At 48.6% G+C, this 21271-nt stretch overlaps 1 protein-coding gene across 2 annotated transcripts; it reads left to right on the top strand.

The window, feature by feature from the left end:
• The first annotated feature begins 4531 nt into the window (after positions 1–4531).
• ADCYAP1 (adenylate cyclase activating polypeptide 1) lies at positions 4532–11206 on the top strand. 2 transcript variants are annotated; one of them, XM_058815587.1, is made up of 5 exons: positions 4532–4636; positions 5942–6049; positions 7947–8081; positions 8548–8643; positions 9599–11206. In XM_058815587.1, exons 2-5 carry the CDS (start codon positions 5949–5951, stop codon positions 9783–9785), a joined length of 519 nt encoding a protein of 172 aa, XP_058671570.1. In that variant the 5' UTR covers positions 4532–4636; positions 5942–5948; the 3' UTR covers positions 9786–11206. The 2 variants fall into 2 exon arrangements, with proteins under 2 accessions (XP_058671570.1, XP_058671578.1); XM_058815595.1 differs by lacking the exon at positions 4532–4636 and adding an exon at positions 5527–5621.
• The last annotated feature ends 10065 nt before the right edge of the window (positions 11207–21271 follow it).

Raw genomic sequence — 21271 nt, 5'->3', positions numbered from 1 at the left:
CCCTACCCCTGAACACTGGGCCAAATAGAAATGAGAGAGGGGATAGATCTGCTGCCAGTGCTAAAGCCTTTTGTTCTGCCCTGTGGACTAGTAAGGTCTTTAGTGGCATTTTATAGGTTGCTGGCTTTAGTGTAGAATAGGCCTTTGGAATATTAAGTCTTAAAATAAGTCCTTTATTTGTTGCTGTTTTTTGCCTTTCATAATTTATTTTTCTAGTTTTCATACATAAATGATTGATCAAAGAACCACTGTCAGAAAGGATCAAGGATAATTCTTTTCTTCTCTTGCAGCATACGACTTTATTTGCGTGAAAGATGAGAGATTATAAATAAATCTATTGGTCATCCAAGGAAATTTTTTGTTCCAGGCATAGCATGGTGGCACCTCCTCGTGAAACCGAGTCCACTGTTTGGTCATTCATTTATTTAGAAAGTGATTTGCCTTTGTGTTTGGATGGGAATGACTCTCCTTTTGCCTCTCTATTGTGGTAGTCATCTGCCTTCATTTACTGGATAGGGGGAGGAGGACACCCACGGGGTAAGATTGAACACTGAGCTTCTGTGTGGGCAATTATGCAAGACACAGGCAACCCACTGGCCTTGTCTCTCACCGTGAGCAGCAGCAAGAGCAGAGTGACTGCGCTGCTGGTGCTCCTACACTGCTGCCCTGGCAAGTGCTCTTCTGCCTCCTCACTTCAGAGAAGGAAAGGAAAAAAAACCCAGCCCTTTTTTTGACTGTTTGCTTGGAAGTAAGGTTATAAAAGGTAGCAAGGAATTATCTTGAAGATTCTCATCACAGAGACTTTGCTAATGCTTTAGGTCTCATGCAAAGAGGTTGGCAAGGGTCCTGGCCACCAAGTGAGGCTGCTCCTATCGTCTCTTGAGAGATTTGTAGTCCCAATACTGTCCCTGGTTGTTGTTCTCTCAGATTTTTTTTGTAGTTTGTACATTCTGCCCAGAACATCCCTGGGTGACCGAGCTTGTCAGGACTGCAGTTTTGTCCCACAAACACAGATATTTGTGCTTTCTCCAGTGTGCCTGAGCATTTTGCTGCTTTTACCTAAAGAAAGCCAGAGAGGGAATGGCTTATTAAAAGAAAAACAACTCTGTGAATGAAATACTTCAGCCCTTTCTGTCCCTGAGTGGACTGACATCTAGCCTACAGGAGGAAAGTAGGGCTTTCCCACCTCTGCTGCAGATTCCACGTCTTGGCTGGAAGTGCTGAAATGTCCTCAAAGCCGTGCTTGAGCTATAATACCATCTGTTCTGCTGCCAGGCTATCTCTAATCAGCCTTTTTCAGATGACCACAGCTACAGCTGGATGATTTAATGGATGGGTTAATCTCCCCTCTGACAAGTTCATCCTTCCCAGGAGCTAGCCCTTGGGGAGGAAGAGGAGTCAGGAAAGCCAAGAAAAAGTGAAGGCTGGTGTTGTGCTTGTGAAACTGGTGCAGACAAGTATTCATTGGCATACTGGTTAGCAATAGGTTTCCCATGCCACTCCTGTAAGAAAGGAGGCCTGGCAGGGACAGGTACCAGATAGATGATAAACTCATAATATGTGTGTGTGTGTCAGAGAGAGAGAGACAGCTGGTTTGGCAGGATTGCTTGCTTTTGAGAAAGAAGAATTCCTCCCTTTCTATATTGTCAGAAATACATGCGTCCTTTCATGATAAAATTATGTATTCCATGTACATAAATTCTTCCAGGTTCTTTTAAAAACATGCAGCTAAGTTGGGGCATACTGAAAAAATATGAATATAGTGGCTGGACATTCAACCAGTGTGTATGAGATATCTGGCTTTAAGGACCAATAGAGTTTCCTGACAATTTGATAAATTACTCATAGTATATTTTATAAAATATGCATAAATATAAAAAGGGGGTTTCTGAGGAGTCAAAAAGATGTCCATTATGGTACATGATGAAATATGTTCCTTTGAATTAGAACTATAGCAGCAAGGTTTCCAGCAGTCAGCTGCAGTCAGCTGCAGTCAGGCTTGACAAGGCTTACAGAATGTAAGCTCCTCTAGAAACTTCTATAGAATTATAATGCTCTAGTTAATAAAATAGATATTTAAAATAGAATAGTTAGATAAATTAAAAGGTCTAATTTAAGCTGGTAAAGGAAAGATGAAAGAAATTCTGCCAATAAAAAACCCCTGCTTTTCTTTAGATGCTGCCTTAGGAATTTGCCCTAGAGGCAAGTATTATATACCTTAAATCCCTCTCAGCCTTGAGATGACAGTTATTGAGAAATTTACTTGTATGCAGAGACCAGATTAGAACCTTTACTTCCTCAGCCTAAACCGCAGTCATGTCCTAATCACATTCACTGTGCACACACACCCCTGTGACGTACACAGAGATGCTGTGAAACTTTTATTGGTACAAACTGTGTGTGAGTTACTCACCACAAGTGACAGCTCAGAAGATGCCATTTTTGCAAACCATCCTGACATTGCTGCTGCATGCACGGCGCCACCAGGGTGGCATAGGGTCTCTGTGTGGGGTCTGTAGCTTCAGGTTTGTTTTATGGGTATCTCTATCTCTACCTCTGTGCTGCTAATGCTATTTCAGGCATCCTCATACTTTCTGTAAGGATCCTGGGGAGTGGGGATGGAGGAGAGGAAATGCAGCTCTATCTACCAAAAGTACTGAAAGTAGCTTTTTTAAAGTGAAAACAGCCACAGCTTTTACATGCATTACCTGTGTGTGTCTCGTCTTTTTGGAGAAAAGGAATGTTTTTCTTGTCGTTTAGACGGAGTGTGCGTTCAAGCCTTCATTCTGACGTGATTCACACAGTCCTAGCCACACAGGTTTCTAGAAAAGCCCCCTGCTACCGCCGAGCCATGACAAAGGAAACCAAAAAAACCCCACCACAAGCCCCACCAGCCCCCAGGCCCAGTGCAGGGGGGCAGCGGGCCGCCTTTCCTGCTGGCCGCTCTCACAGCCGGGCGCGGGGGGCTCACTCCAGCCCAGCCCAGCCCGGCCGGGGCACGGGGCAGCCCCGGCCCGCCCGACGGCGGCTCCGCGGCTTGGCCGCAGGCGCGCAGCTGCCGCGCGGTGGCGCCCTCCGCTCACGGACCGTGCGGCCGCGGGCGCGGCGGGCGGCGGGGAAGCCCCGGCGCGGTGCGGGACCGGCGCGGTGCGGGACCGGCGGCGGCCGCGGGGCGCCCCTTTTCCTACCGGGAGCGGTGGGGGGACCCTGCTCCTGCGGGTCACCTCTCTCTCCCTGCTCCGGCGGGTCACCTCTCGCTCTCTGCTCCAGCGGGAACGGCGGGTTGCCCCTTTTCCTACCGGGAGCGGTGACCCTTTCCCTAGCGGGAGCGGATCCGTTCCCCAGCGGGAGTGGCGCGGTGACCGCTTCCCCGGCAGCCCCGCCGGGCGCCCTGCCCTGCCCCGTTCCCTCTCCAGCCAGCGGTCCATAGCGGCCCGAAAGGCCCGGCACAGAATGACAACGGGGACAGCGTCCCTCTCCGTCCCTAGTCCCGCATCCCCGCCCGGGATCGCGTCGTTGGGCATTTCTACGGGAATCGTTCATTCACGTCAAATTTCCTTCATCTCCGGAAAATATTGAAACCTTAAATGACCGTAATAGGAATGTAATTGTATGGTGTGTTCTTTGTTGTTGTTGTTTTTGAGAAATCGATTTGGGCTCAGATAACCCATCCAAGCACGTTACACCAAACCCATTCAAATAGGAAACAGGAGAACTATATTATTGCTGTTTCCTGAACGATCTGGTTATGATCCCAATAATTAAAATGTCTAGTAATGGCTCCTGAAGCCTGTATTTCTTTGGGTAATTCTCGGAAATGAAGGGCACATTTTCGGTCGCGGAGGGAGGGGAGTGCGGAGACAAGCAGCAATTGCAGCGGCTGGGAGCCCGCCGGTGGCCCGCGCCCGGCGCATCACTTCGGGGGAAAATTATTCCGGCGGCGGGGAAGTCCCCAGAGAAGGGATTTCCTTCCCGGTCCCTCAGGCAAATCAACTTCTTTTTCTTTTTTTTTTTTTTTTTTCCCTCATGGCGATGCTCTTCCCTCCCTCTCTGCCAAGTGCTGCGAACCGCACATCTGTTTCTGCACAAGGCGGAGAGACGAAAGGGTCGGGCCATGGGAGTGAGGGGAAAAGCCGCCCCCCCCTCCTCCCCGGGCAGTGCCGGCCGAGCGTGGGACCCTCCCTGCGGCGGGGCCGTTGGGCTTGTCCCTTACGCGGCTTCAATACACGCAGAGCGGTCACCCCGCTGCTGGTTTCCCCGAGAGGGATGCCTTGTGTAATGAGAACAATACTAACAATCCTTTAAAAAAAAAAAAAAAAAAAAAAAAAAAAGACAAGAGAAAAAAGATAAAGAAAAAAAAAGGAAAAAAAATAAATGGGGGCCTGGAAAAAAAAAATTAGGCACTTAAATTCTTAAACCTCCGCGGAAGTGGGGGTTTCCGCGGCGGGGCTGCTCCGCCTGCGCGCTCAGCGCCGGGCGGCTCCGCGGGGGCCTGCGCCCAGCGGCGGCCCCGGGCTGCGTGCGGGCTGAGCTGGCCCCGCGGAAAGACCCGGAGAAAGCCGTGGGGGAGCCCAACAAGCCGGGGGACCCCCACCCCACCCCTCGCTGCTCTCCTCCGCTTCCCTTCCCACGTCAGGTAAAACTTTATTGTGGCGAACATCCTTTTGGGTTTGTGCGGTGGGGCTTTTCTGCGTGTTTGTTTGATTGTTAGGTTTTTTCTATTTTTTTTTTTTGGGGGGGGGGGGGGGAGGAAGTGTGAGTTGGTGTTTATGAGAAGCTTTATGACTCCTGATAAGCTCATCTTTGAGGACGACACAGAACTGTGTTCCTTGAGGAATTGGGGTGGTGACGTCTTTTCTGATACCCGATTATTACGTGACTGAGAAAAAAAAAAAAAGGCATTTGATTCATGAATAAAAATCCGGACACCACTACGGGGGCAACAAACAATATTGCCCGTCCTGTAAGGTAACAAGCAGGCAAATGTTTACGAAGAGGGCTCTTGCCGAAGCGGGGTGTTTGCAAAGATTTTCTTGCTAATTGCGTATCAGACGGAAGGCTGCGGAAGGCTGGTCAAGTTTGGAGCCACCGAGCAGGAGAAGAAGAGAAGGCTGAAGGCACTCAGTGAGGGGAGAGATCTGGGGAAGACAACATCGCACGCAGCCAGCCCGCGGCTCCCGCCTCCGCTCCCTCCCGGACTCGCCCGCTCTCTTCCCTCTCCGGCAGCGCTCCGTTCTCCGGCGGCATCTCGCTCCATCCCTCTTTCTCAATTCCCTCGTAGACTCCACTCCAGATCTGTGCTGCTGCCTGCAAACTTTTTTCCTTTATCTTTTTTATTTTTTTCCCTTCCTGCCTCTCTTTTTCTTTTTGGAGTGGATAGCCCTAAAACCAGCAAACAACTAACTGCTGCCGCTTCTGCATCTTCTGCATCCTGCCGGTCCCTCGCCCATAGGAGAGGCGATGTCACGAGGGTTTTAACTCCTTTTGGACGCAACTTGGGAGAGAGCTCGATTTCTCTCCCCCTCCCCATTTTGGGTCTTTATTTTTTTTTGCCGCCCCAAGACCTGCCGTTTTAGTTTCGCAGCCAAACGCTCTCAGTGCCGGGTGTCTAGAGTTTAATGGTAAGGACACGAGCTGGCTCGCCGGGCCTTCCCGCAGCGCTCCCGGGGCGGGCGGGCACCGACGGGGCGGGCGGCGGCCGCAGCTCTCTGCACCCGCCTGCCCAGGGCACTTCTTGTCCTCCGGGGCCGCTCTGCCTCATTTTCTGGCAGGCGAGGCCAGGGGGTTGGTGAGCCGTGGGGTGGTTTCTTTGGGTTTTTGTTAGTGGTAGGGCTTTTTGTTGTTATTGGGGTTTTGTTTGTTTGTTTTCGGTTTTTTTTTTCCGTTTTTTTTTTTTTTTTTTTTTTTTTTTTTACAGCAGTTTCCTTTCCCTCCCGCACAGAGTGGCAATGTGTAGCAAAGCGATCTTAGCACTTCTGGTCTATGGCATAATAATGCACTGCAGCGTCTACTGCTCACCTGCGGCCGGACTTCAGTACCCGGCGCTCAGGTAGGTCCGTCAGCTGTCCGGGAGCTCCGTCGGGATCATTTCAGCGCCCCTCAGCCCCATCTCAGCTAAGGGCAGCGGAATCTTACCGGGGAGGAGAATGAGAGGGGATGTGGAGTAGAGTTACCAAAGGACATCCCCTCCACTTGGGCTGTGTGCCCATCCCCTCCACCGGCTGCAGCACTGGCACCCCCAGGTCCGCTCCTCGGGACCCCGGCACTGTGACCCACGGCCTCTCGTCCCCGCTGGAGTCCCCGAGAGTGGGGGACCTGCTCTTGTGCGTGTCGGCGGGAGCGGGCCGAGGTCCCGGCTGCATGTCGACGGGGCCCAAAAGCTCCTCTCCCGTCTGCCCCGTGTCTTGCGGGGCCCTTGGCAGCTTCTGGTTGTCCGCAGCTCGCCCGGGGTGAGCGCCGAGCACCGCCTGTCCGTCTCAGGGGAGCGGGGCGCGGGGTCGGGTGCGCCGGTGTCTGCGAGCGTGTGGGAGCTGTCACGGTTCGTGCAGCGGGGTGAGAGCTGGTGGGGATTCGGCGTCTCCCCCTGTTTACCTGGCTGTGTATTTCCTTTTCCCAAGAGGGAAAGGGGCTGGCACAAGGTTGTTTGGTTTTCTGTGCTCGGAGTTGTCTTGCTGGGCTCCAGCGCAGGCTGATGCCTGTGCTGTCCCTTTCCAGCTGGGAGCCGTGGGTGTTTGGATTCCTCTGTGTTTGGGGCAGGAGTAGAGGACGCCCAGAGGCACCAGCACAAGGGAGTTTCCTGCGCTGGTCTGCGGCTGGGGGCTCGGGGGGCCTGTTCCGGGACGGCCGCTGGCAGCCTGTTCTCACCCTGCTTGTCACCTGCTCGGGCGACCGGTGCTGCTTGGCTTGGGGGAGTTTTGGGGCTCGGCGCTGTCGTCCTGCTCCACCGGCGCTTGGCTCTGTTCCGGGGTGCCCTGCGGGGGTCACTGCCGTGCGGAAATGAAGGGGGAGGGGGGGGATGCCGGGAGCGCAAGGTTGTCCGAGGTGCGTGTCCTTTTTGGGGCTCCGAGGTGTCCTTGCCGTCACCGGGAGCCCGTCGGAGCTGGCTCGGAGCAGCCCCCGTCATCTTCCTGGGCAGTGCGGCTAGGGGGCAGCGGGCTCGGTGGCCTGAGGGGCCATTAGCCGGCAGCAAGTCGGCTTTCTTCATTCAAGCGCCTGAATTAGCAGGAGTGAAACACTTTAGCGGCATCTATTATTAATACCTCCGCCAAAGCTCACAGACAAAAATAGCTGCCTGTAACGTGCAATGACCTACATCGTACTGCAGAGAGGGAGGCAGAGAGCGGGCGCTGGGGGGGCTGGGACGCGCACAAAACTGGCGAGATCTCAAAGGGCAGAGGCACCATTCAACGAAAAAGAGCAGGCGAAGCCCCCCCGTGCCGGCGGGCGCTGCGGGGAGGAGCGGGGCGCGGTCCCCGCCGCCGGGGCTGCCGCTCACCGCCCCGTCTCGGCCGCGGAGGCTGCTCGGCTCCGGCCCAGCCCCCGGCACACAAACGCGTGTGTGCGCGCAGCCTGCGCGCCTGGGCGTGCGCTCCGCTCGGGAAGCGCAGCCACGGCGGCGGCGGAGAGGGGACGGATGCGCCCCAGGCCGGGCGTGGGCCGCGGAGGGCGGGGGAGGGGGGTGTTTGGGGGGTTCTTGGAGCGCGTCTGACGGCGGGTGTGTTCCCTCCTCCGCGCTCCTGCCCCGCACAGGAGAGGGCGGGGATGGGAGCGGGCGGGTGCAGGGAGGGGATGGGGCAGTCGGACGGGGCTCCCGGGGTTCCCGGGGCTCCCGGGGCGGCTTTGCCGAGGGGCGGCCGCCGAGGCAGCCGGAAGCCGGCAGCGGGGAGCGGAGCGGAGCGCCCCGCGGAGCCCGGCTGACTCCTTCTCCTTGCTGCTCTCGTTGCCAGGCTGGAGGATGAAGTCTACGACGAGGACGGGAACACCCTGCAAGACTTCGCCTACGACCAAGAGCCCCTCGGTATAGCGAATCCGTCCTCCGTGATCGGCGAGATGTACACCTTGTATTACCCACCGGAAAAGAGGTGACTGCAACTCGCAGGGTGTCAGGCGTGAATTTGGAGTAGGGACAAAAACGGGTCTGGCAGAACCGATTGGGGGAAAAATAGTAATGACACCTAACAAGCAAACAGCAACAACATCAAAATAAAAATCCCGAACCCAAACAAACGACCATACTGCCCAGGTCGCGGTGCCCAGTGTAAAGCTCAGAAGGAATGGAAAAGCCGCCTTACCTCCAGCAGCGCGGGGGAGGGAGCGGGGGAGCCGCCCGCGCCGAGGAGGGCTGGCGCTGCTCCCGCGAACGGAGCAGGAATGCCCGGCCGGCGCGGAACCGAGCGAGCGCGGCGGGGAGGGATCTGGGTGGGGACCAGGGGTCCCGGGGGACGCGGGGAGATGCCGCCCTCCGCTCGCTGGCGGAGAGCGATGGTCACCGCTGCCGCCGGGCTCCCGCGACCCGCCGCTCACCCGCGGGCTCTTCCCTCTGCCCAGGCACGCCGATGGGATCTTCAACAAAGCCTACAGGAAACTCCTGGGCCAGTTATCCGCCAGGAAATATCTGCACTCGCTGATGGCCAAGCGGGTCGGGTAAGGCTCTCTGCTTGCTCTTTTCCGCGGTGGGCGTTGGTGCTGCTGGAAGGGCCGCGCCTGGGGGGGAACAAAGCTGCCCCGGCCGGGGTCGGGATCGCGCTGCTCCCGCCATGGGGCCGGTGGGGCCCGGCTCCCCGAGCACCGGCTGCCCCCGGCCGCTCCCGGCGCAGCGTGAGCCTGGCTGTCAGCGCGGGCGTTCGCGGAGGTTTGTTTGGGTTACTACGCTCGGGCATACGGATGTATATGTGTGTATATATATTTAGATATAGATATACACACACATGCATGTGTATCTATCTATATGTATTTACATCTATATATCTATATATCTACGTCTATATATCTATATCTATATATCTACATCTATATCTATGTCAGTCTATATCAATCTATCTACCTATATGTCTCTATAAATTTTTATAGTCAGCCGATTTAAAATTAGCAAATTGGGCAGCCCTTACGGTTTGCTGGGGGGAGCAGCTTATCGAGAGCGGTGATCGAGGGCTCAGCTGCAGCAGCCGAGGCTCGCTCGAAGCCCTGCGCGCCCCCAGCCGCCGGGCGGGGCTCCCCGGGGCCGCCGGCGGGGCACGGGCGGGCCCGGTGCCACCCGCTGCCCCTCGGCAGAAGGTAACACGTTAATGAAGCCCCGGGGAGAGCAGCTTTGGCGGCTCCAATGAATAATTCATGGCCGGGAGATATTGTCTCTCCCGCCGCCGCTTGCGCGCACGGCGTCGGGCGCGGTTTCGGCGCGGCCTTTGTCTCGCCGCGCATCTTGCGCGCAACGTGTTGCGCCGGGGGCCGCGGGCTGCGCGGGGCTGCGCGGGGCTGCGCGGGGCTGCGCGGGGCTGCGCGGGGCTGCGCGGGGCTGCGCGGGGCAGGGGGCGGCGCGCAGGGGCGCGGAGCGGGGCGGGGCGGCCCCGCCTGATGCAGCTGTGCTTCTCGGTGCTTGCAGCGGTGCCAGCGGCGGCCTGGGGGACGATGCGGAACCGCTGACCAAGCGGCACATAGACGGCATCTTCACGGACAGCTACAGCCGCTACCGGAAACAAATGGCTGTCAAGAAATACTTAGCAGCCGTCCTGGGGAAAAGGTATAAACAAAGAATTAAAAACAAAGGACGCCGAGTAGCGTATTTGTAGCGATGTGAGTAACCAGCCACTCCTGTGTATACAAAGTCCTAAGAGAGAGAGAGAGAGAGAGAGAGAGAGAGAGAGATAAACCCAACAACAACAACAACAAAATCTAAACAAAAACAAAAGTCATTTCCAAACTGACTGAACAATCACCGCTCCTGTGTTATCTAAACATGTATTTATGTATGAAGTAAAGCCATTAAATGAATATTTTGATAATAATATTGTTTTTCTTTTGTACAAAAAGCACTAGAGAAACGCACAGATCTACTTTGTGGACCAATCATTAAGTTATATATAATATATAAATATATATATATAAATACTACTAAGAATAGTAAAGAACAATTCTTCATGAAAAGCCTGCACAAGAACAAGAATTCGCCTGAGCTGTTTATGTTTTTATATAGAATAAATAGAAAAAAAGAGACAATCATTGTTTTGAATATTACTCCTATTTTTGTAACAGAAATTAAAAAGGACAGTATTTTTATCCGAGACAGGGTCGAAGACATTAATTTTCACCATTTGCTACTGTATATAGAGAAGGATGACCTGCACCCAGGGGGATTATGAGGAAATTGATTTGGAGAATTGGTGAAGCAGATTCTTCCCCTGGTGAGTCTCAAGGCAGGCTCCTTTGCCACTAGCCTCTCTGAAGGGGCAGCGTCCCCTTTCTTCTAGATTTCGATTACTATTTTTTTTCTCTCCTGCTTTCTTTGATTCCAGTTGTATCTCTATTAGTGTATCCTCAAACAATGAGCTTAGAGGATAATTATCTTGTGAAAACAACAGCTCGATCCAAATTGTGCATCTCTGTTGCCTATTGGAGGGAGAAATAGTTAAAAACCCCAAAACTAAAAATAATAATAACAAAAAAAATTCAAAACAAAACCAAAAATAGCCAAACTCAAAACCCCTATCCCCAAATCCCGAACCAGCAGCGAGGGCAGTAAGTACCAAGCCCCGTGCACTGCCCTTCTGGCTGTCTGGGCAGAGTTGCAGAACAAAGCCAAAGCAGAGACAGGACCCGTTTGGAAAGAGTGGGGAGGTGAGCGGGGGCCGGAGCCTGTGCCGGAGCCGGTGCCGCGAGGGTCGAGGTAAGACGAGGCGATCCCACCTCCGATCCGCTACCCAACTGCCCCGGGCAGCTCGGTACTGGACCTGGATGCAAAGTACAGTGTGTTACTCTCCAGTGCTGTCCATGCTTCTCATCATGTGTAATAATGAGCAGGGTTCTCGCCTTTGCATTTTTCGGTCGGAGTTGCTCTTTTCTTTGATTGCTTTTTCTTGTAGGACCTCCCGCCTCTCATCCTCTCTTCGAACTTTTCCGAGCTCTGTTTAACCCACCTGAGTCACCTTTTTGGGTTATGTTCTTTTTGGGAAAAAAAAAAAAAAAAAAAAGATTGTGAACGCTCTCTCACTCCTTTGTTCTGTTTTATGCAAGCTCTTATTGTACAAGTTTAGGAACCCCTGTTGTAGCTACCACTAAAGAATTATGCACTACTACGAAAGTTTTTGTTCCTTGTTTATTGAGTTTGGAGGTAAAATGTATTTTTCTACATTCTGGCTTATTGCTTAGTAAAATTTATTTCATAAAACAAACTTTTGTCATAAAAGAATGTGTAGTGTTCACCTGTGGTCCGGTTTCTAACGAGATAAACCATTTTCACCTCATCTCTCTATGTACGGACTCCTATCTTACCGTGTGCCCGGGGGCTGGTGCCGTCCCCCGCCCGGGCCGGGGGCGAAGGAGGACGCGTAGGTACCCGCTTCCTTCCAGCTCACCACACAAACCTTGCAGGAGTCTTTCCAAAGACAAAACCAGCCCCGCATCCAAGACGCCGGAAAGCAACCCCCAACCCCCCCAGCAAACCCTCGCGGGTAAACCCTTCCTTCCCCGGCCGAGGAGCGGAGCGGGCCGGGCCGGGCCGGGCCCGTGGGGGCGGGCGGGCGATGCCGGCACCGCCCGCCCCGTCCGTCCCGCCCGTCCCGTCCCGCCCCGCCCGCGCTGCCCCGGCCGCGCTCCCGGCCCGCGGGGCGCTGTGTGCAGCTTTCGTGCCTTCTCTTCACCTTGTAAATCGCCACGAGTTCACGGATGGCATTTAGTGGCCCTACGATGCTGCAACACATCGGCTTGCGTTTTAGTCGTCCTTCTGTTCTTTGGCCATGGGCAGAGTGCGCTGTGTTTGTGTCGGCTGTGGTATAATGACATAGGGCTCTCTTGACGTTTTGTTTATGACCTTATCAGTTAGAGTTCAGTGGCTAGTCGCAAGCATTATGAAGTGATCACCTAGGTTATTATCCTTTGTACGATTTCTTTTTTTTTTGTTTTTCCAGAAACGCCAACAGCCTTACCAAAATTTGAGCAGATTTGAGATACAGTCATAGTAGGTAGATGTTAGTCTTGGAGAACTTATTTTGTGTGCAAATGAATATAAAAAGAACTTAAACAAAGTATTATTACACACATGATATCTATAACTAGGACTTTGATAAATGTTATATAAAGTGTGTAAAGTTTGTATTAATAAATTTTTGTAAACAATGCAACTTCGTCTAATGTTTGGGGGAGAGAAATCTAGAACCTAACAGTGAAAGCTGCATTTCATTTAATTTGTTTTTTAATTAGTTCATTATTAAGCAGAATTCTTCTACAGTGTTTCATGCCTGGGATATCTTTTTCGTTAAGTTTCCACATCTTATCACCTCTACTCTGTTCGAACCAGCTAAACAGAACTGCTGGAGTAAAGAGCCCAGTCCCACACACATCAGCTCAAAACGCTCTCTAAAGTATGCAAATTAAACTAGTCGGCACCTATGGTCCATTCCTCTAACAATTTCTGTGCTTAGAAGCCGTTTATTTCAAGCGGAATTGGTATGTTTGATGAGATCTTCTCGTAATCCGCTTTTAATGAACATTCTGTATGCGATAATGTGCTTCCAAGTGCCACCCGGCTCTGGCAACGGCAGCATCTTTCTTTGGATTAAAGATGTACTAGGTGTCCTAAAAAAATTACACTGCAACACGACAAAGAATTCCTGAGTTTTTCAGGGTAGTACGTGGCTACAGTGAAAAAGCACAGGATAGTTTGTTGGCACAAAGTGGAGGTCAGAACTCAAACCTTCACTTCAGCTTAGCAATAGCTGCTTCTGTTAATTATTTTTCTGGTATCTCTGGGACTTTACTCAAGTATGCTGAAAAGTAACAGCAATTTAGTTTAAACTAAACTCAATTTCTTTCTAAGACTGTACAATTCAAAAACAAAGCACGGGAATTTAAATGACAATTTACTAGCAATTTATTTTTCAAACTCCAAGTCGAGCATTTGAGACAGGCTGGTCATATCCTCTTTGCCACGAATTCACCTGCTAAACAGTATTTTACTGACAAACTGGAAAACACTGAGAGAACTTCACTGATGATGTCAGTGGCACATGTCAGGAGTTACTGCAAAGTGAGATAAAAGTGTTGATTAAATGCAGAGCAGGTCAGAGAAGAATGCCAACCCCCATGCCCCCCAGAACATACGTGTCCAGGGGAGGGGGAGATGTGAGTGGTTCCCCAGACTCAGAGGATAACAAAATCCAGCCACTGTTTCCCAAAACCAACATGCAGCAAACACCTGCTCTTAACCTTATTCAGGGCTCAGACATATAACTACACTACATTTCCTGCCCATCAAAACTGACAATGTGATTAAGATTACCAAGCTGGACATCTTCTTCATATTGGTAGCCAAAGGATGAAACTTAGGATCAGTCCACCTGAAAAGTAAGGTCCTCATTAAGTCCTGGTATTTGTTAAAGATGTGCAAAAGATGGAAATTCTGCTGTAAATCACATAAAGATAGTCCTAGCCTCACTCTACTGGAGTTCCTCTTTACCAAATCAAATACAATGGCATGGAAAAGCTCAGCTCAGTTCCCAGTGAATTAAAGTGCTATCTTAAATGTTACTCTTGGAAAAAGTACGATACTGAGTCTTACAGTATGAGTTTTGTGGGGATTACTGGAGTTCTGTGTACTGCTATAGAGATAGGAGCAGAAATGGATAAAACTAGCTGAGGAAACAAGAATGACTAGGCAAGACATGGTTTTGGAGCCTCCTATTGTAAAAACTTTGACTGATATTCAGTCAAAGTGATAAAATCCAGTTAGGTAGTAAAGAAGGCTGCTGTATATTCCATCCCTTGGAAATGTGGTTCAACACCACACCTGTCACAGAGCTACATAGGTCATCAAAACCAGAAAAGCCAATTTCTTTAGAGCTCTGTTGTGAACTCGGATGCAGCCAGTATTTGCCTTTCACAAGATTTGCTTGTGAGGGTGCTGATCTCCTCTCCACGTTCCTACAGGACCTTTCAGTCTTCTTCAAAGCATAAAGTTTGTCTGTTGTCTGTACATGTTTTCACCTAGAATTAAGGAAAATAGGAAAACAAGATGAAATTTTATCTTTTGGGGGCTTGCTACTTCATACCTTTGCAGCTTACTTTTCAGTTATAGGATAAATAATTCAGTCTTCAGGAAAAACCTTCAGGGAAAGCTCATCCTGGAAAATGTAAAGGCCTCATACTTAGCCTCTAGAACTACATGTCCTCTGAACTACACTCATGGATTTTTAAGACCCAAGTGGACTCTTATGATCATCTACTCTGTTTTAGATAATACAGGGCATAGGATTTCATTCAGCATTTCATTTCTGAATGAGCTATTCTGTATGACAGCAGTATTGATTCCAAGGCTAGTAGGGATGGCAAATTTACTGGATAAGTTGTTCCAAATGTGGCAGTTTAGCACTCTGTTCTTTGTCTCATTTTTGAGTCCAAGAGATTTGTAGCCTGCTGAAGAATCTCTAATGCCTGCATATTTCCCTCTCCACACACGCAGTCTTAGGCAGTTTTGCTCTTCTCTGTGCCCTTTCTTTGAGGTAGTGAGGTTGATCTTTAAGCGATCAGCATGAGGGAGATTTTCCTTAGGTGCCACTGTCTCTTAAACATTTGTATTTATTAACACCCTTGCTAAAGTGTTGAGACTAGAAATGGTTACAATACCTAGCGATGATCACCTTGAGGATGTGACAATAAGTAGCAACTTCTTTAACCCCTCCTTCTGCAGGTGCTGCTCATTGCTAACAAGGATTGCTTTTGCTCTCTTGACCATTTTGTCATGCTGTGAGATCACGACCTGTTCATAATCCTCTCCCACAGCTAGCTTCTTTTCTAGATGATTACTTCACATGCACAGAAGCCACGGCCTGGAAGTGACACCATGGTTCTTGATTCCTATTCTGTACTATTGTTTTATGTAGTGGTAAAGCATTTTTTTCCCAGTTATTTTACCTTACCGAGCTATTACTTCACAAAATATTCTTTTTTTTCCTGCACAAAGACCATTATGTGCCATCTCAGCTGTCACCTGGCACCCCTTTCTGCCACCTTTGGAAAGCAGACCCTTTCTAGCAATGCTGCTTGTGTATTTATGCACTGTGATACACGGGCTCAATCCTGCTGCAGTGCAGATCTGTCTAACTATTCCAGATAGGAATTTGACGCACTTGTAAGTGCAAATCCTGTGACAGAGGAAGTCAGAGTGACTCATAGCAGGTTGCTGGCCGGATCTCCTTTTGCACTTAGGTTCCTAGAGGCAGCCCCATACTGGCATAGCTGAGGCCCCATCCACTCTAAACCTATGTGGGACACCTGAAAGTACTTTTTGATAGAACCATGGCTCAGTGACTCACCTGGAATACACAGACAAGAAAAGTAGTCCATGATGTATTAATGGTAATGTGGTTGAACTGCTGAGGTAGAATAAGTGTAAAACCTAAATTCATCTTTCGAAGTAATTAGTTAATTGGCTGCTGATAAGATTAATCCAAGTGTAAAAATGGAATTTAGTTTTGAGCAAGGACATTTGAGCACCAGAAACAGGACAGTTTACAAGCACTGTTACCTATGTTTACCATTTATGCAATAGTGTTTGTTGTGCAACTTCAATAATGAAATATATACAAGAGATAGAGGTATGGTTCTCTGAAACAGCATAATTTCTTTGTGAGGACCACAGCAAAAAGACTTCTTTCTCTTCAGGCTCTGAGAAGAGTTTCAGACATTCCTTCAACAAGAACTTCATGGAGGTTCATGGTAGCATGAATTAGAGGAGTGGGACAGAAAAATGAGAGTCACTTCTGGCTCTTCTATGGTGTTGTCCAGAGTCTCAGTACCAGGATATCATAGAATATCATAGAGTCATAGAATCATAGAATATACTGTGTTGGAAGGGACCCATCAGAATCATTGAGTCCAACTCCTGGCCTTGTGCAGGACACTTCAAAAATCACATCATGTGCCTGAGAGCATTTTCCATACACTTCTTGAACTCTGTCAGGGTTGGTGCTGTGACCACTCCCCTGCCGAACTTGTTCCAGTGCCTGACCACTCTAGATAAAGAACCTTTTCTTGATATCCAACCTAAATCTCCCTTGACTCAGCTTCATGACGTTTCCTTGTGCCCTGAAACTGGTCACCAGAGCGAAGAGATCAGTATCTGGCCCTCTCCTTCCCCTTGTGAGGATGCTGAAGACTGCAATGAGGTCTCCCCTCAGTCTCCTCCTCTCCAGGCTGGACAGGCAAAGTGACCTAAGCTACTCCCTGCATGGCTTTTCCTCCAAATCCATCACCATCCTTGTGGCCCTCCTTGGGACACTCTCTAAAAGTGTAATGTTATTTCTATCTTGTAGTGCCTGAAACTGCCCCCAGCACTGGAGGTGAGGCTGCCCCAGTGCAGAGCAGAGCAGGACAGTACCCTCCCTTGCCTGGTTGGTGATGCTGTGCCTGATGCCCCCAGGACACAGCTGCCCCTCCTGGCTGCCAGGGCACTGCTGACTCAGATTCAACTTGCCATTGACCAGGACTCCCAGGTCCCTTTCTGCAGCACTGCTTTCCAGCCTCTCATTCACCATCTGTACACACAACCAGGGTTGCCCATCCCAGGTGCAGAATATCCGGCACTTTCCCTTGTTATACTCCACATGGTTGGTGACTGCCCATGTCTATAATTTGTTGACCTCTCTCTGCAGGGCCTCCCTGCCTTCGATGGAGCCAGTTCTTCCTAATTTGGTATCACTGGCAAACTTAGTATTCCTTCCAGTACTGCCTCCAAGTAATTTATGAAGATGTTGAAGAGCACAGGGCCGAGGATGGAGCCCTGCAGAACTCCACTAGTGACAGGTTGGCAGTCTGATATTACCCAGTTACTGTAGTCTTTTGTGCCCAATCTATAAGCCAGCTACTCACCCATCATGTAACATGTTATCCAACTGTGTGCTGGATGTATTACCCAGAAGGATTCTGTGTCAGACAATATAAAAATCTTTTCTGAGGTCTAAAAAGATTACATCTACTGGCTTTCCTAGATCAGCTTGGTGGGTTACCCTGTCATGGAGGGAAATCAGATTTGACAAGCAGGACTTTTCCCTCATGAAGCCGTGCTGGCTGTGACTGATGACGGCGCTGTCCTTGAGGTATTTTTCCATACCTTCCAGGATAACATTTGCTGTGATTTTACTGGGAACCAAAGTAAGACTGACAGGCCTGTAGTTTCTGGGGTCATCCTTCTCATTCTTAAAAATTGTGACAACCATATTCAAGAGGATATGAGGAACTCCATAGGCACAATTTGATGGGAAAGGATATAGCATAAATAAGCACCTTCCTGCTGACATCTCAAAATGGAAATGTGAACTGGAGAAAGGAGCAGGACAATGAGAATTAACAGTTTTATGAGAAAGGAAATTTCCATTGCCATCTTCTACAGACATCCAGATAGCACCCTGTTTGTCTCATTTGTTGGACCACCTACTTGGGACTGGAGGGCCTGCTGATTTCAGGTGCATGTTGAATGATAGAGATATTTTAACAAAAACTAATACATTTTTCCCTCTCTGGTACACATTTCTGGAAGTCTTGTGCTTTGTCATCTGACTCTTTGCTCGTATCAGAAAGATTGGTCAGCATCATATCCTGTCCAAATTAGCAGGATTAATATGCTTCTCTGATAGCATATATCCATTCTGATATGCATATTTATAGATGGAGAGGGCAGAATGAGGAAATAGTTGCCCAGGCTAAAGGGTTTGCTATTCAAGATTTGACAACAGATCTAAATATATATTCATTTTGGACAGATTAGATTAGACTCAGCCTATGGGCGGTCTCTGTTTTGACATTTATCTCCATGGTGAGAAGAATGGTTACTTTTGAGTGGTAGAGTTATGAATAAATGACTGCCTTTCCCCCAGGAGTGAAGATTAGTGTCACAAGAAATCAGCCATCATGTATGTTATATGCCGAATGTGTACTCTCTCAGCTCCCACTGCTTGGATGGGATTGAAACTTTCCTGACAGTTTGAGAGAATGAAGAGTGCTTGGGCGTTGTGGCAGTCAGGCTGCTCTGAAAACAGTTAAACTTCTAATCAGCTGTGAGCTCTTATGTCACCAGCAAAATAACAATATATGCAAATGAAACTGTAAAAATAGTGTAAAGAAGTCTTTCTCTCCCTTGCTAGGAGTATATATATATGTATGCATATGTGCATGTATATACACATCTTTCTTAAGCAGACAAGAATGAGAACACATTAAATTTCTGATATTTATGTATCGGCCATAGCTAAACTTAGACGCAACATCTAATTTACACTGACGTCTTTCTTTAACAAGTTTTGTAAGAGGAATGATTTAAGTTCAAGGAAGTGCACTGAGTCATCTGCACGGTGGGCCAGTGGCTGAGCTAAGTTTAGAATCAAGGGGAAGTTTGGATCTTCTGGCTCTAAGTTTTTCCCTTTACATCTCTGCTTTTCTCGTTCTCAGTGCTTAAAAAAAGAGAAACTTTCTTCCCCCAAAAAGAGAAACTTTCTTGCCAATTTCTGTTCTTCTCCTACTTGATTTTTTTAATGTATACTTGGTTCTCTAGTCTTCTATAGTAAATCAGACAGTTTAATTTAATGAGCTATCTGAGTTTTTACAGTCAGGTTAGCTAATGACGTTGCAAATAGTACCTTGAGACATCTCTGTCTCAGGAGTGCTGAGATTAAAAAGCACAAATGAAAAACGTGAGGTCTGTTCTAGTGATACCTGAGCAAAGTAGCATTTCCCAGTCTCAAACAAAAAAAAACCCCAACAGATGAAGCTGAGCAAAGTCAGTCCAGCTCAACCCACTCAGCACAACAACCTCTGTTCATGTCTGCCCGATATAAAACTACACACAGTCACTCTCTTCAGCCTTCCTTCCTCCCAAGACTTTCTGTGGGCCAGTGAGTTTCCTGCCGGCCCAAGTGTATCATGCAGGTTATGGAACACCATAGCCTGAGGAATCCAGCTCATTCCTCCTCTGAGAGACATATCTGAAACCAGACTCATGGCCAGAACAGGGGAAGACCAGCGCATTCTCTCCATAAATGAGCTGCAGACAGGCTATTCCCAGGTTATGAGTCTTTTTCCTCTGTGTCAGACCCAGGATGCACTTCTTGTGCCACATGGGTTCATGGGTTAGAGCTTCATGGGTTCCTCTCCAGTCTTTTGTCATCTGTGCCCAGCACAGCCCAACAGATAGATTTTACAAGGCACAACTCATCTCTGATACAAATTGAATGGCTAATCTCTTTTGTACAACTTCTGTACATTTTATCTATTTTTTTCCTTGGGCTGATAAATACACAAAAACTAAGAAAGGCTGGCCTGACTCTCAAAGGTTATGCATGTTTAATAATTTCTGGTGCCTCTAGTTGATTTGGTGCATTGCTGTGTTTTGCATCAGGAAAGAGCCATGACACAGCTAAGAGGTGATTAAGCCCAGGACTTTGTGTAGCATGCTGTATGCAGACAGGTGGAACAATTAGACTGAAAGGAAGCAGTTTTCTGATTGTGTTTCACTTGCTATAATAAAATGTAGTTATGTCTTTTACCAGTTTCATTTTATTCCTTATACTTCAATGACAGCCTTATTACACCACTGTTTATGTGTTTTTTAAAGCTTAGTCATTGTTTAATCATATAAACAGAGAGTCAACTTCATGACTGATAGTTGTTGCACCTCACTTCATTATAAGAGCACTACCAGGGCGACCTCATACTGTTGTTACTTCCCAGTAGAGCTGGTCAGAAAAAACAAAAACATTGGAATCTATTGAATCTATTGAAATCTATTAATTATCAATTGTTAGTACGCAACATGACCACAATTGCATTTGCATTGTATTCAGCTTTATTTTAGTAATAATGACAGTGTTCATGTCAGTGGAGCCAAAACAAGAAGAAGAATGCCTGCCCACTCGACCTGAGTGAGCTTCATCACAATCTGACCTTGTCTCATTAAAAAGGACTTTTCCAACATGTACAGCCTTTTCATATTCCAGATCAGTAGTTCCTAAAGGGTGGGCTTCAGAGCCAGAAAATCACAAAACTCCCTTGTAACTTCACAGTGAGCAGCTGTCACTCTGTTAAGATAAATGCTACCTTTTATAAGCTGCAGTTACTGTTCACTTTTCTCCACACTCCTTATATTGCTGCTTTGACCTAGTCTGAGTCATTCCCTGCATGGGAAGCATTTCTTCCTGTGGGCATACATTATGACTGGGGTTGTGTACTGTTAAAAAGGGATAATGCGTCCTCTGACTGCTCAGCAAAATGTTTCTGCCTGGAATCAGGATGCACACACAGTGAAGACAAAAGTCAGCAGGAGTTTGTTAGATTCCCCTGCTATATAGGTAGATGAGAGGTGGAAAAGTAGCTTTTAAATGGCAATGAATACCATCCCCGTGCTCGGGGAGAGGCAGGCATGAGCTGTGAGTATGAGGCAGGAGCAGGGGGTGCCCAAAGGCTCTGCTGCATCTGTGTGCAGAGGCCCTGAGAAGGCACCAAACAAGAAGAACTTTGTTCCACCACCTTCAAATTGTGAGAAATAAGAATGGATTTCTTTCCTGCTCTGCTCTACTAGCAGGATCATAAGAGCTCCCATATGGACCAGGCCAAAGGCTAGCCCAGCAGCCTGTGTCTGATGGTCATCAACAGTTTCAGAAATGTCTCCGAATCTGGGCATGCAGAAGGGCCATCTTTGCCAAAATGAGCATCTGGCCATCAGTAAATTAAGTACTTACTACTCATAAGCTGCCTTTATATGGGTGTCTGACAGACCAGGGGGACATCCATTGATTTAGTGGCTACATTTTAAAGTCCATTTTTATTTTAACTTTATTTCAGCAATGAATATCCCATTCTAATTAGGCACTATAAATTCTTGTGCTTTGATAAATTAGATTGTTACATGTCTAGCCACCCTCTGAAGACACCTCTATAGTCAAAGTATCATTACTTGTGTATTCCAAAACAGGATACATGTTGGCTGTTGGAGATAACAGAAAAAATCCCAGCTCATTAAAATACAAATCTTATCTGAATTACCATTTTCTGTCCATTCTTCCTACCCTGTTCT

This window comes from Ammospiza caudacuta, chromosome 1 (assembly GCF_027887145.1).
Source record: "Ammospiza caudacuta isolate bAmmCau1 chromosome 1, bAmmCau1.pri, whole genome shotgun sequence".
In the NCBI taxonomy this organism is placed as follows: Eukaryota; Metazoa; Chordata; class Aves; order Passeriformes; family Passerellidae; genus Ammospiza; species Ammospiza caudacuta.
This window is presented reverse-complemented; position numbering and strand designations above follow the sequence as displayed.

Bases quoted from the DNA above. Each gene is read 5' to 3' on its own strand.
- ADCYAP1 (XM_058815587.1), top strand. From the start codon at position 5,949: ATGTGTAGCAAAGCGATCTTAGCACTTCTGGTCTATGGCATAATAATG. The intron at 8,082-8,547 runs GTGACTGCAACT...CCCTCTGCCCAG, and splicing joins TATTACCCACCGGAAAAGAG to GCACGCCGATGGGATCTTCA. The intron at 8,644-9,598 runs GTAAGGCTCTCT...CGGTGCTTGCAG, and splicing joins CTGATGGCCAAGCGGGTCGG to CGGTGCCAGCGGCGGCCTGG.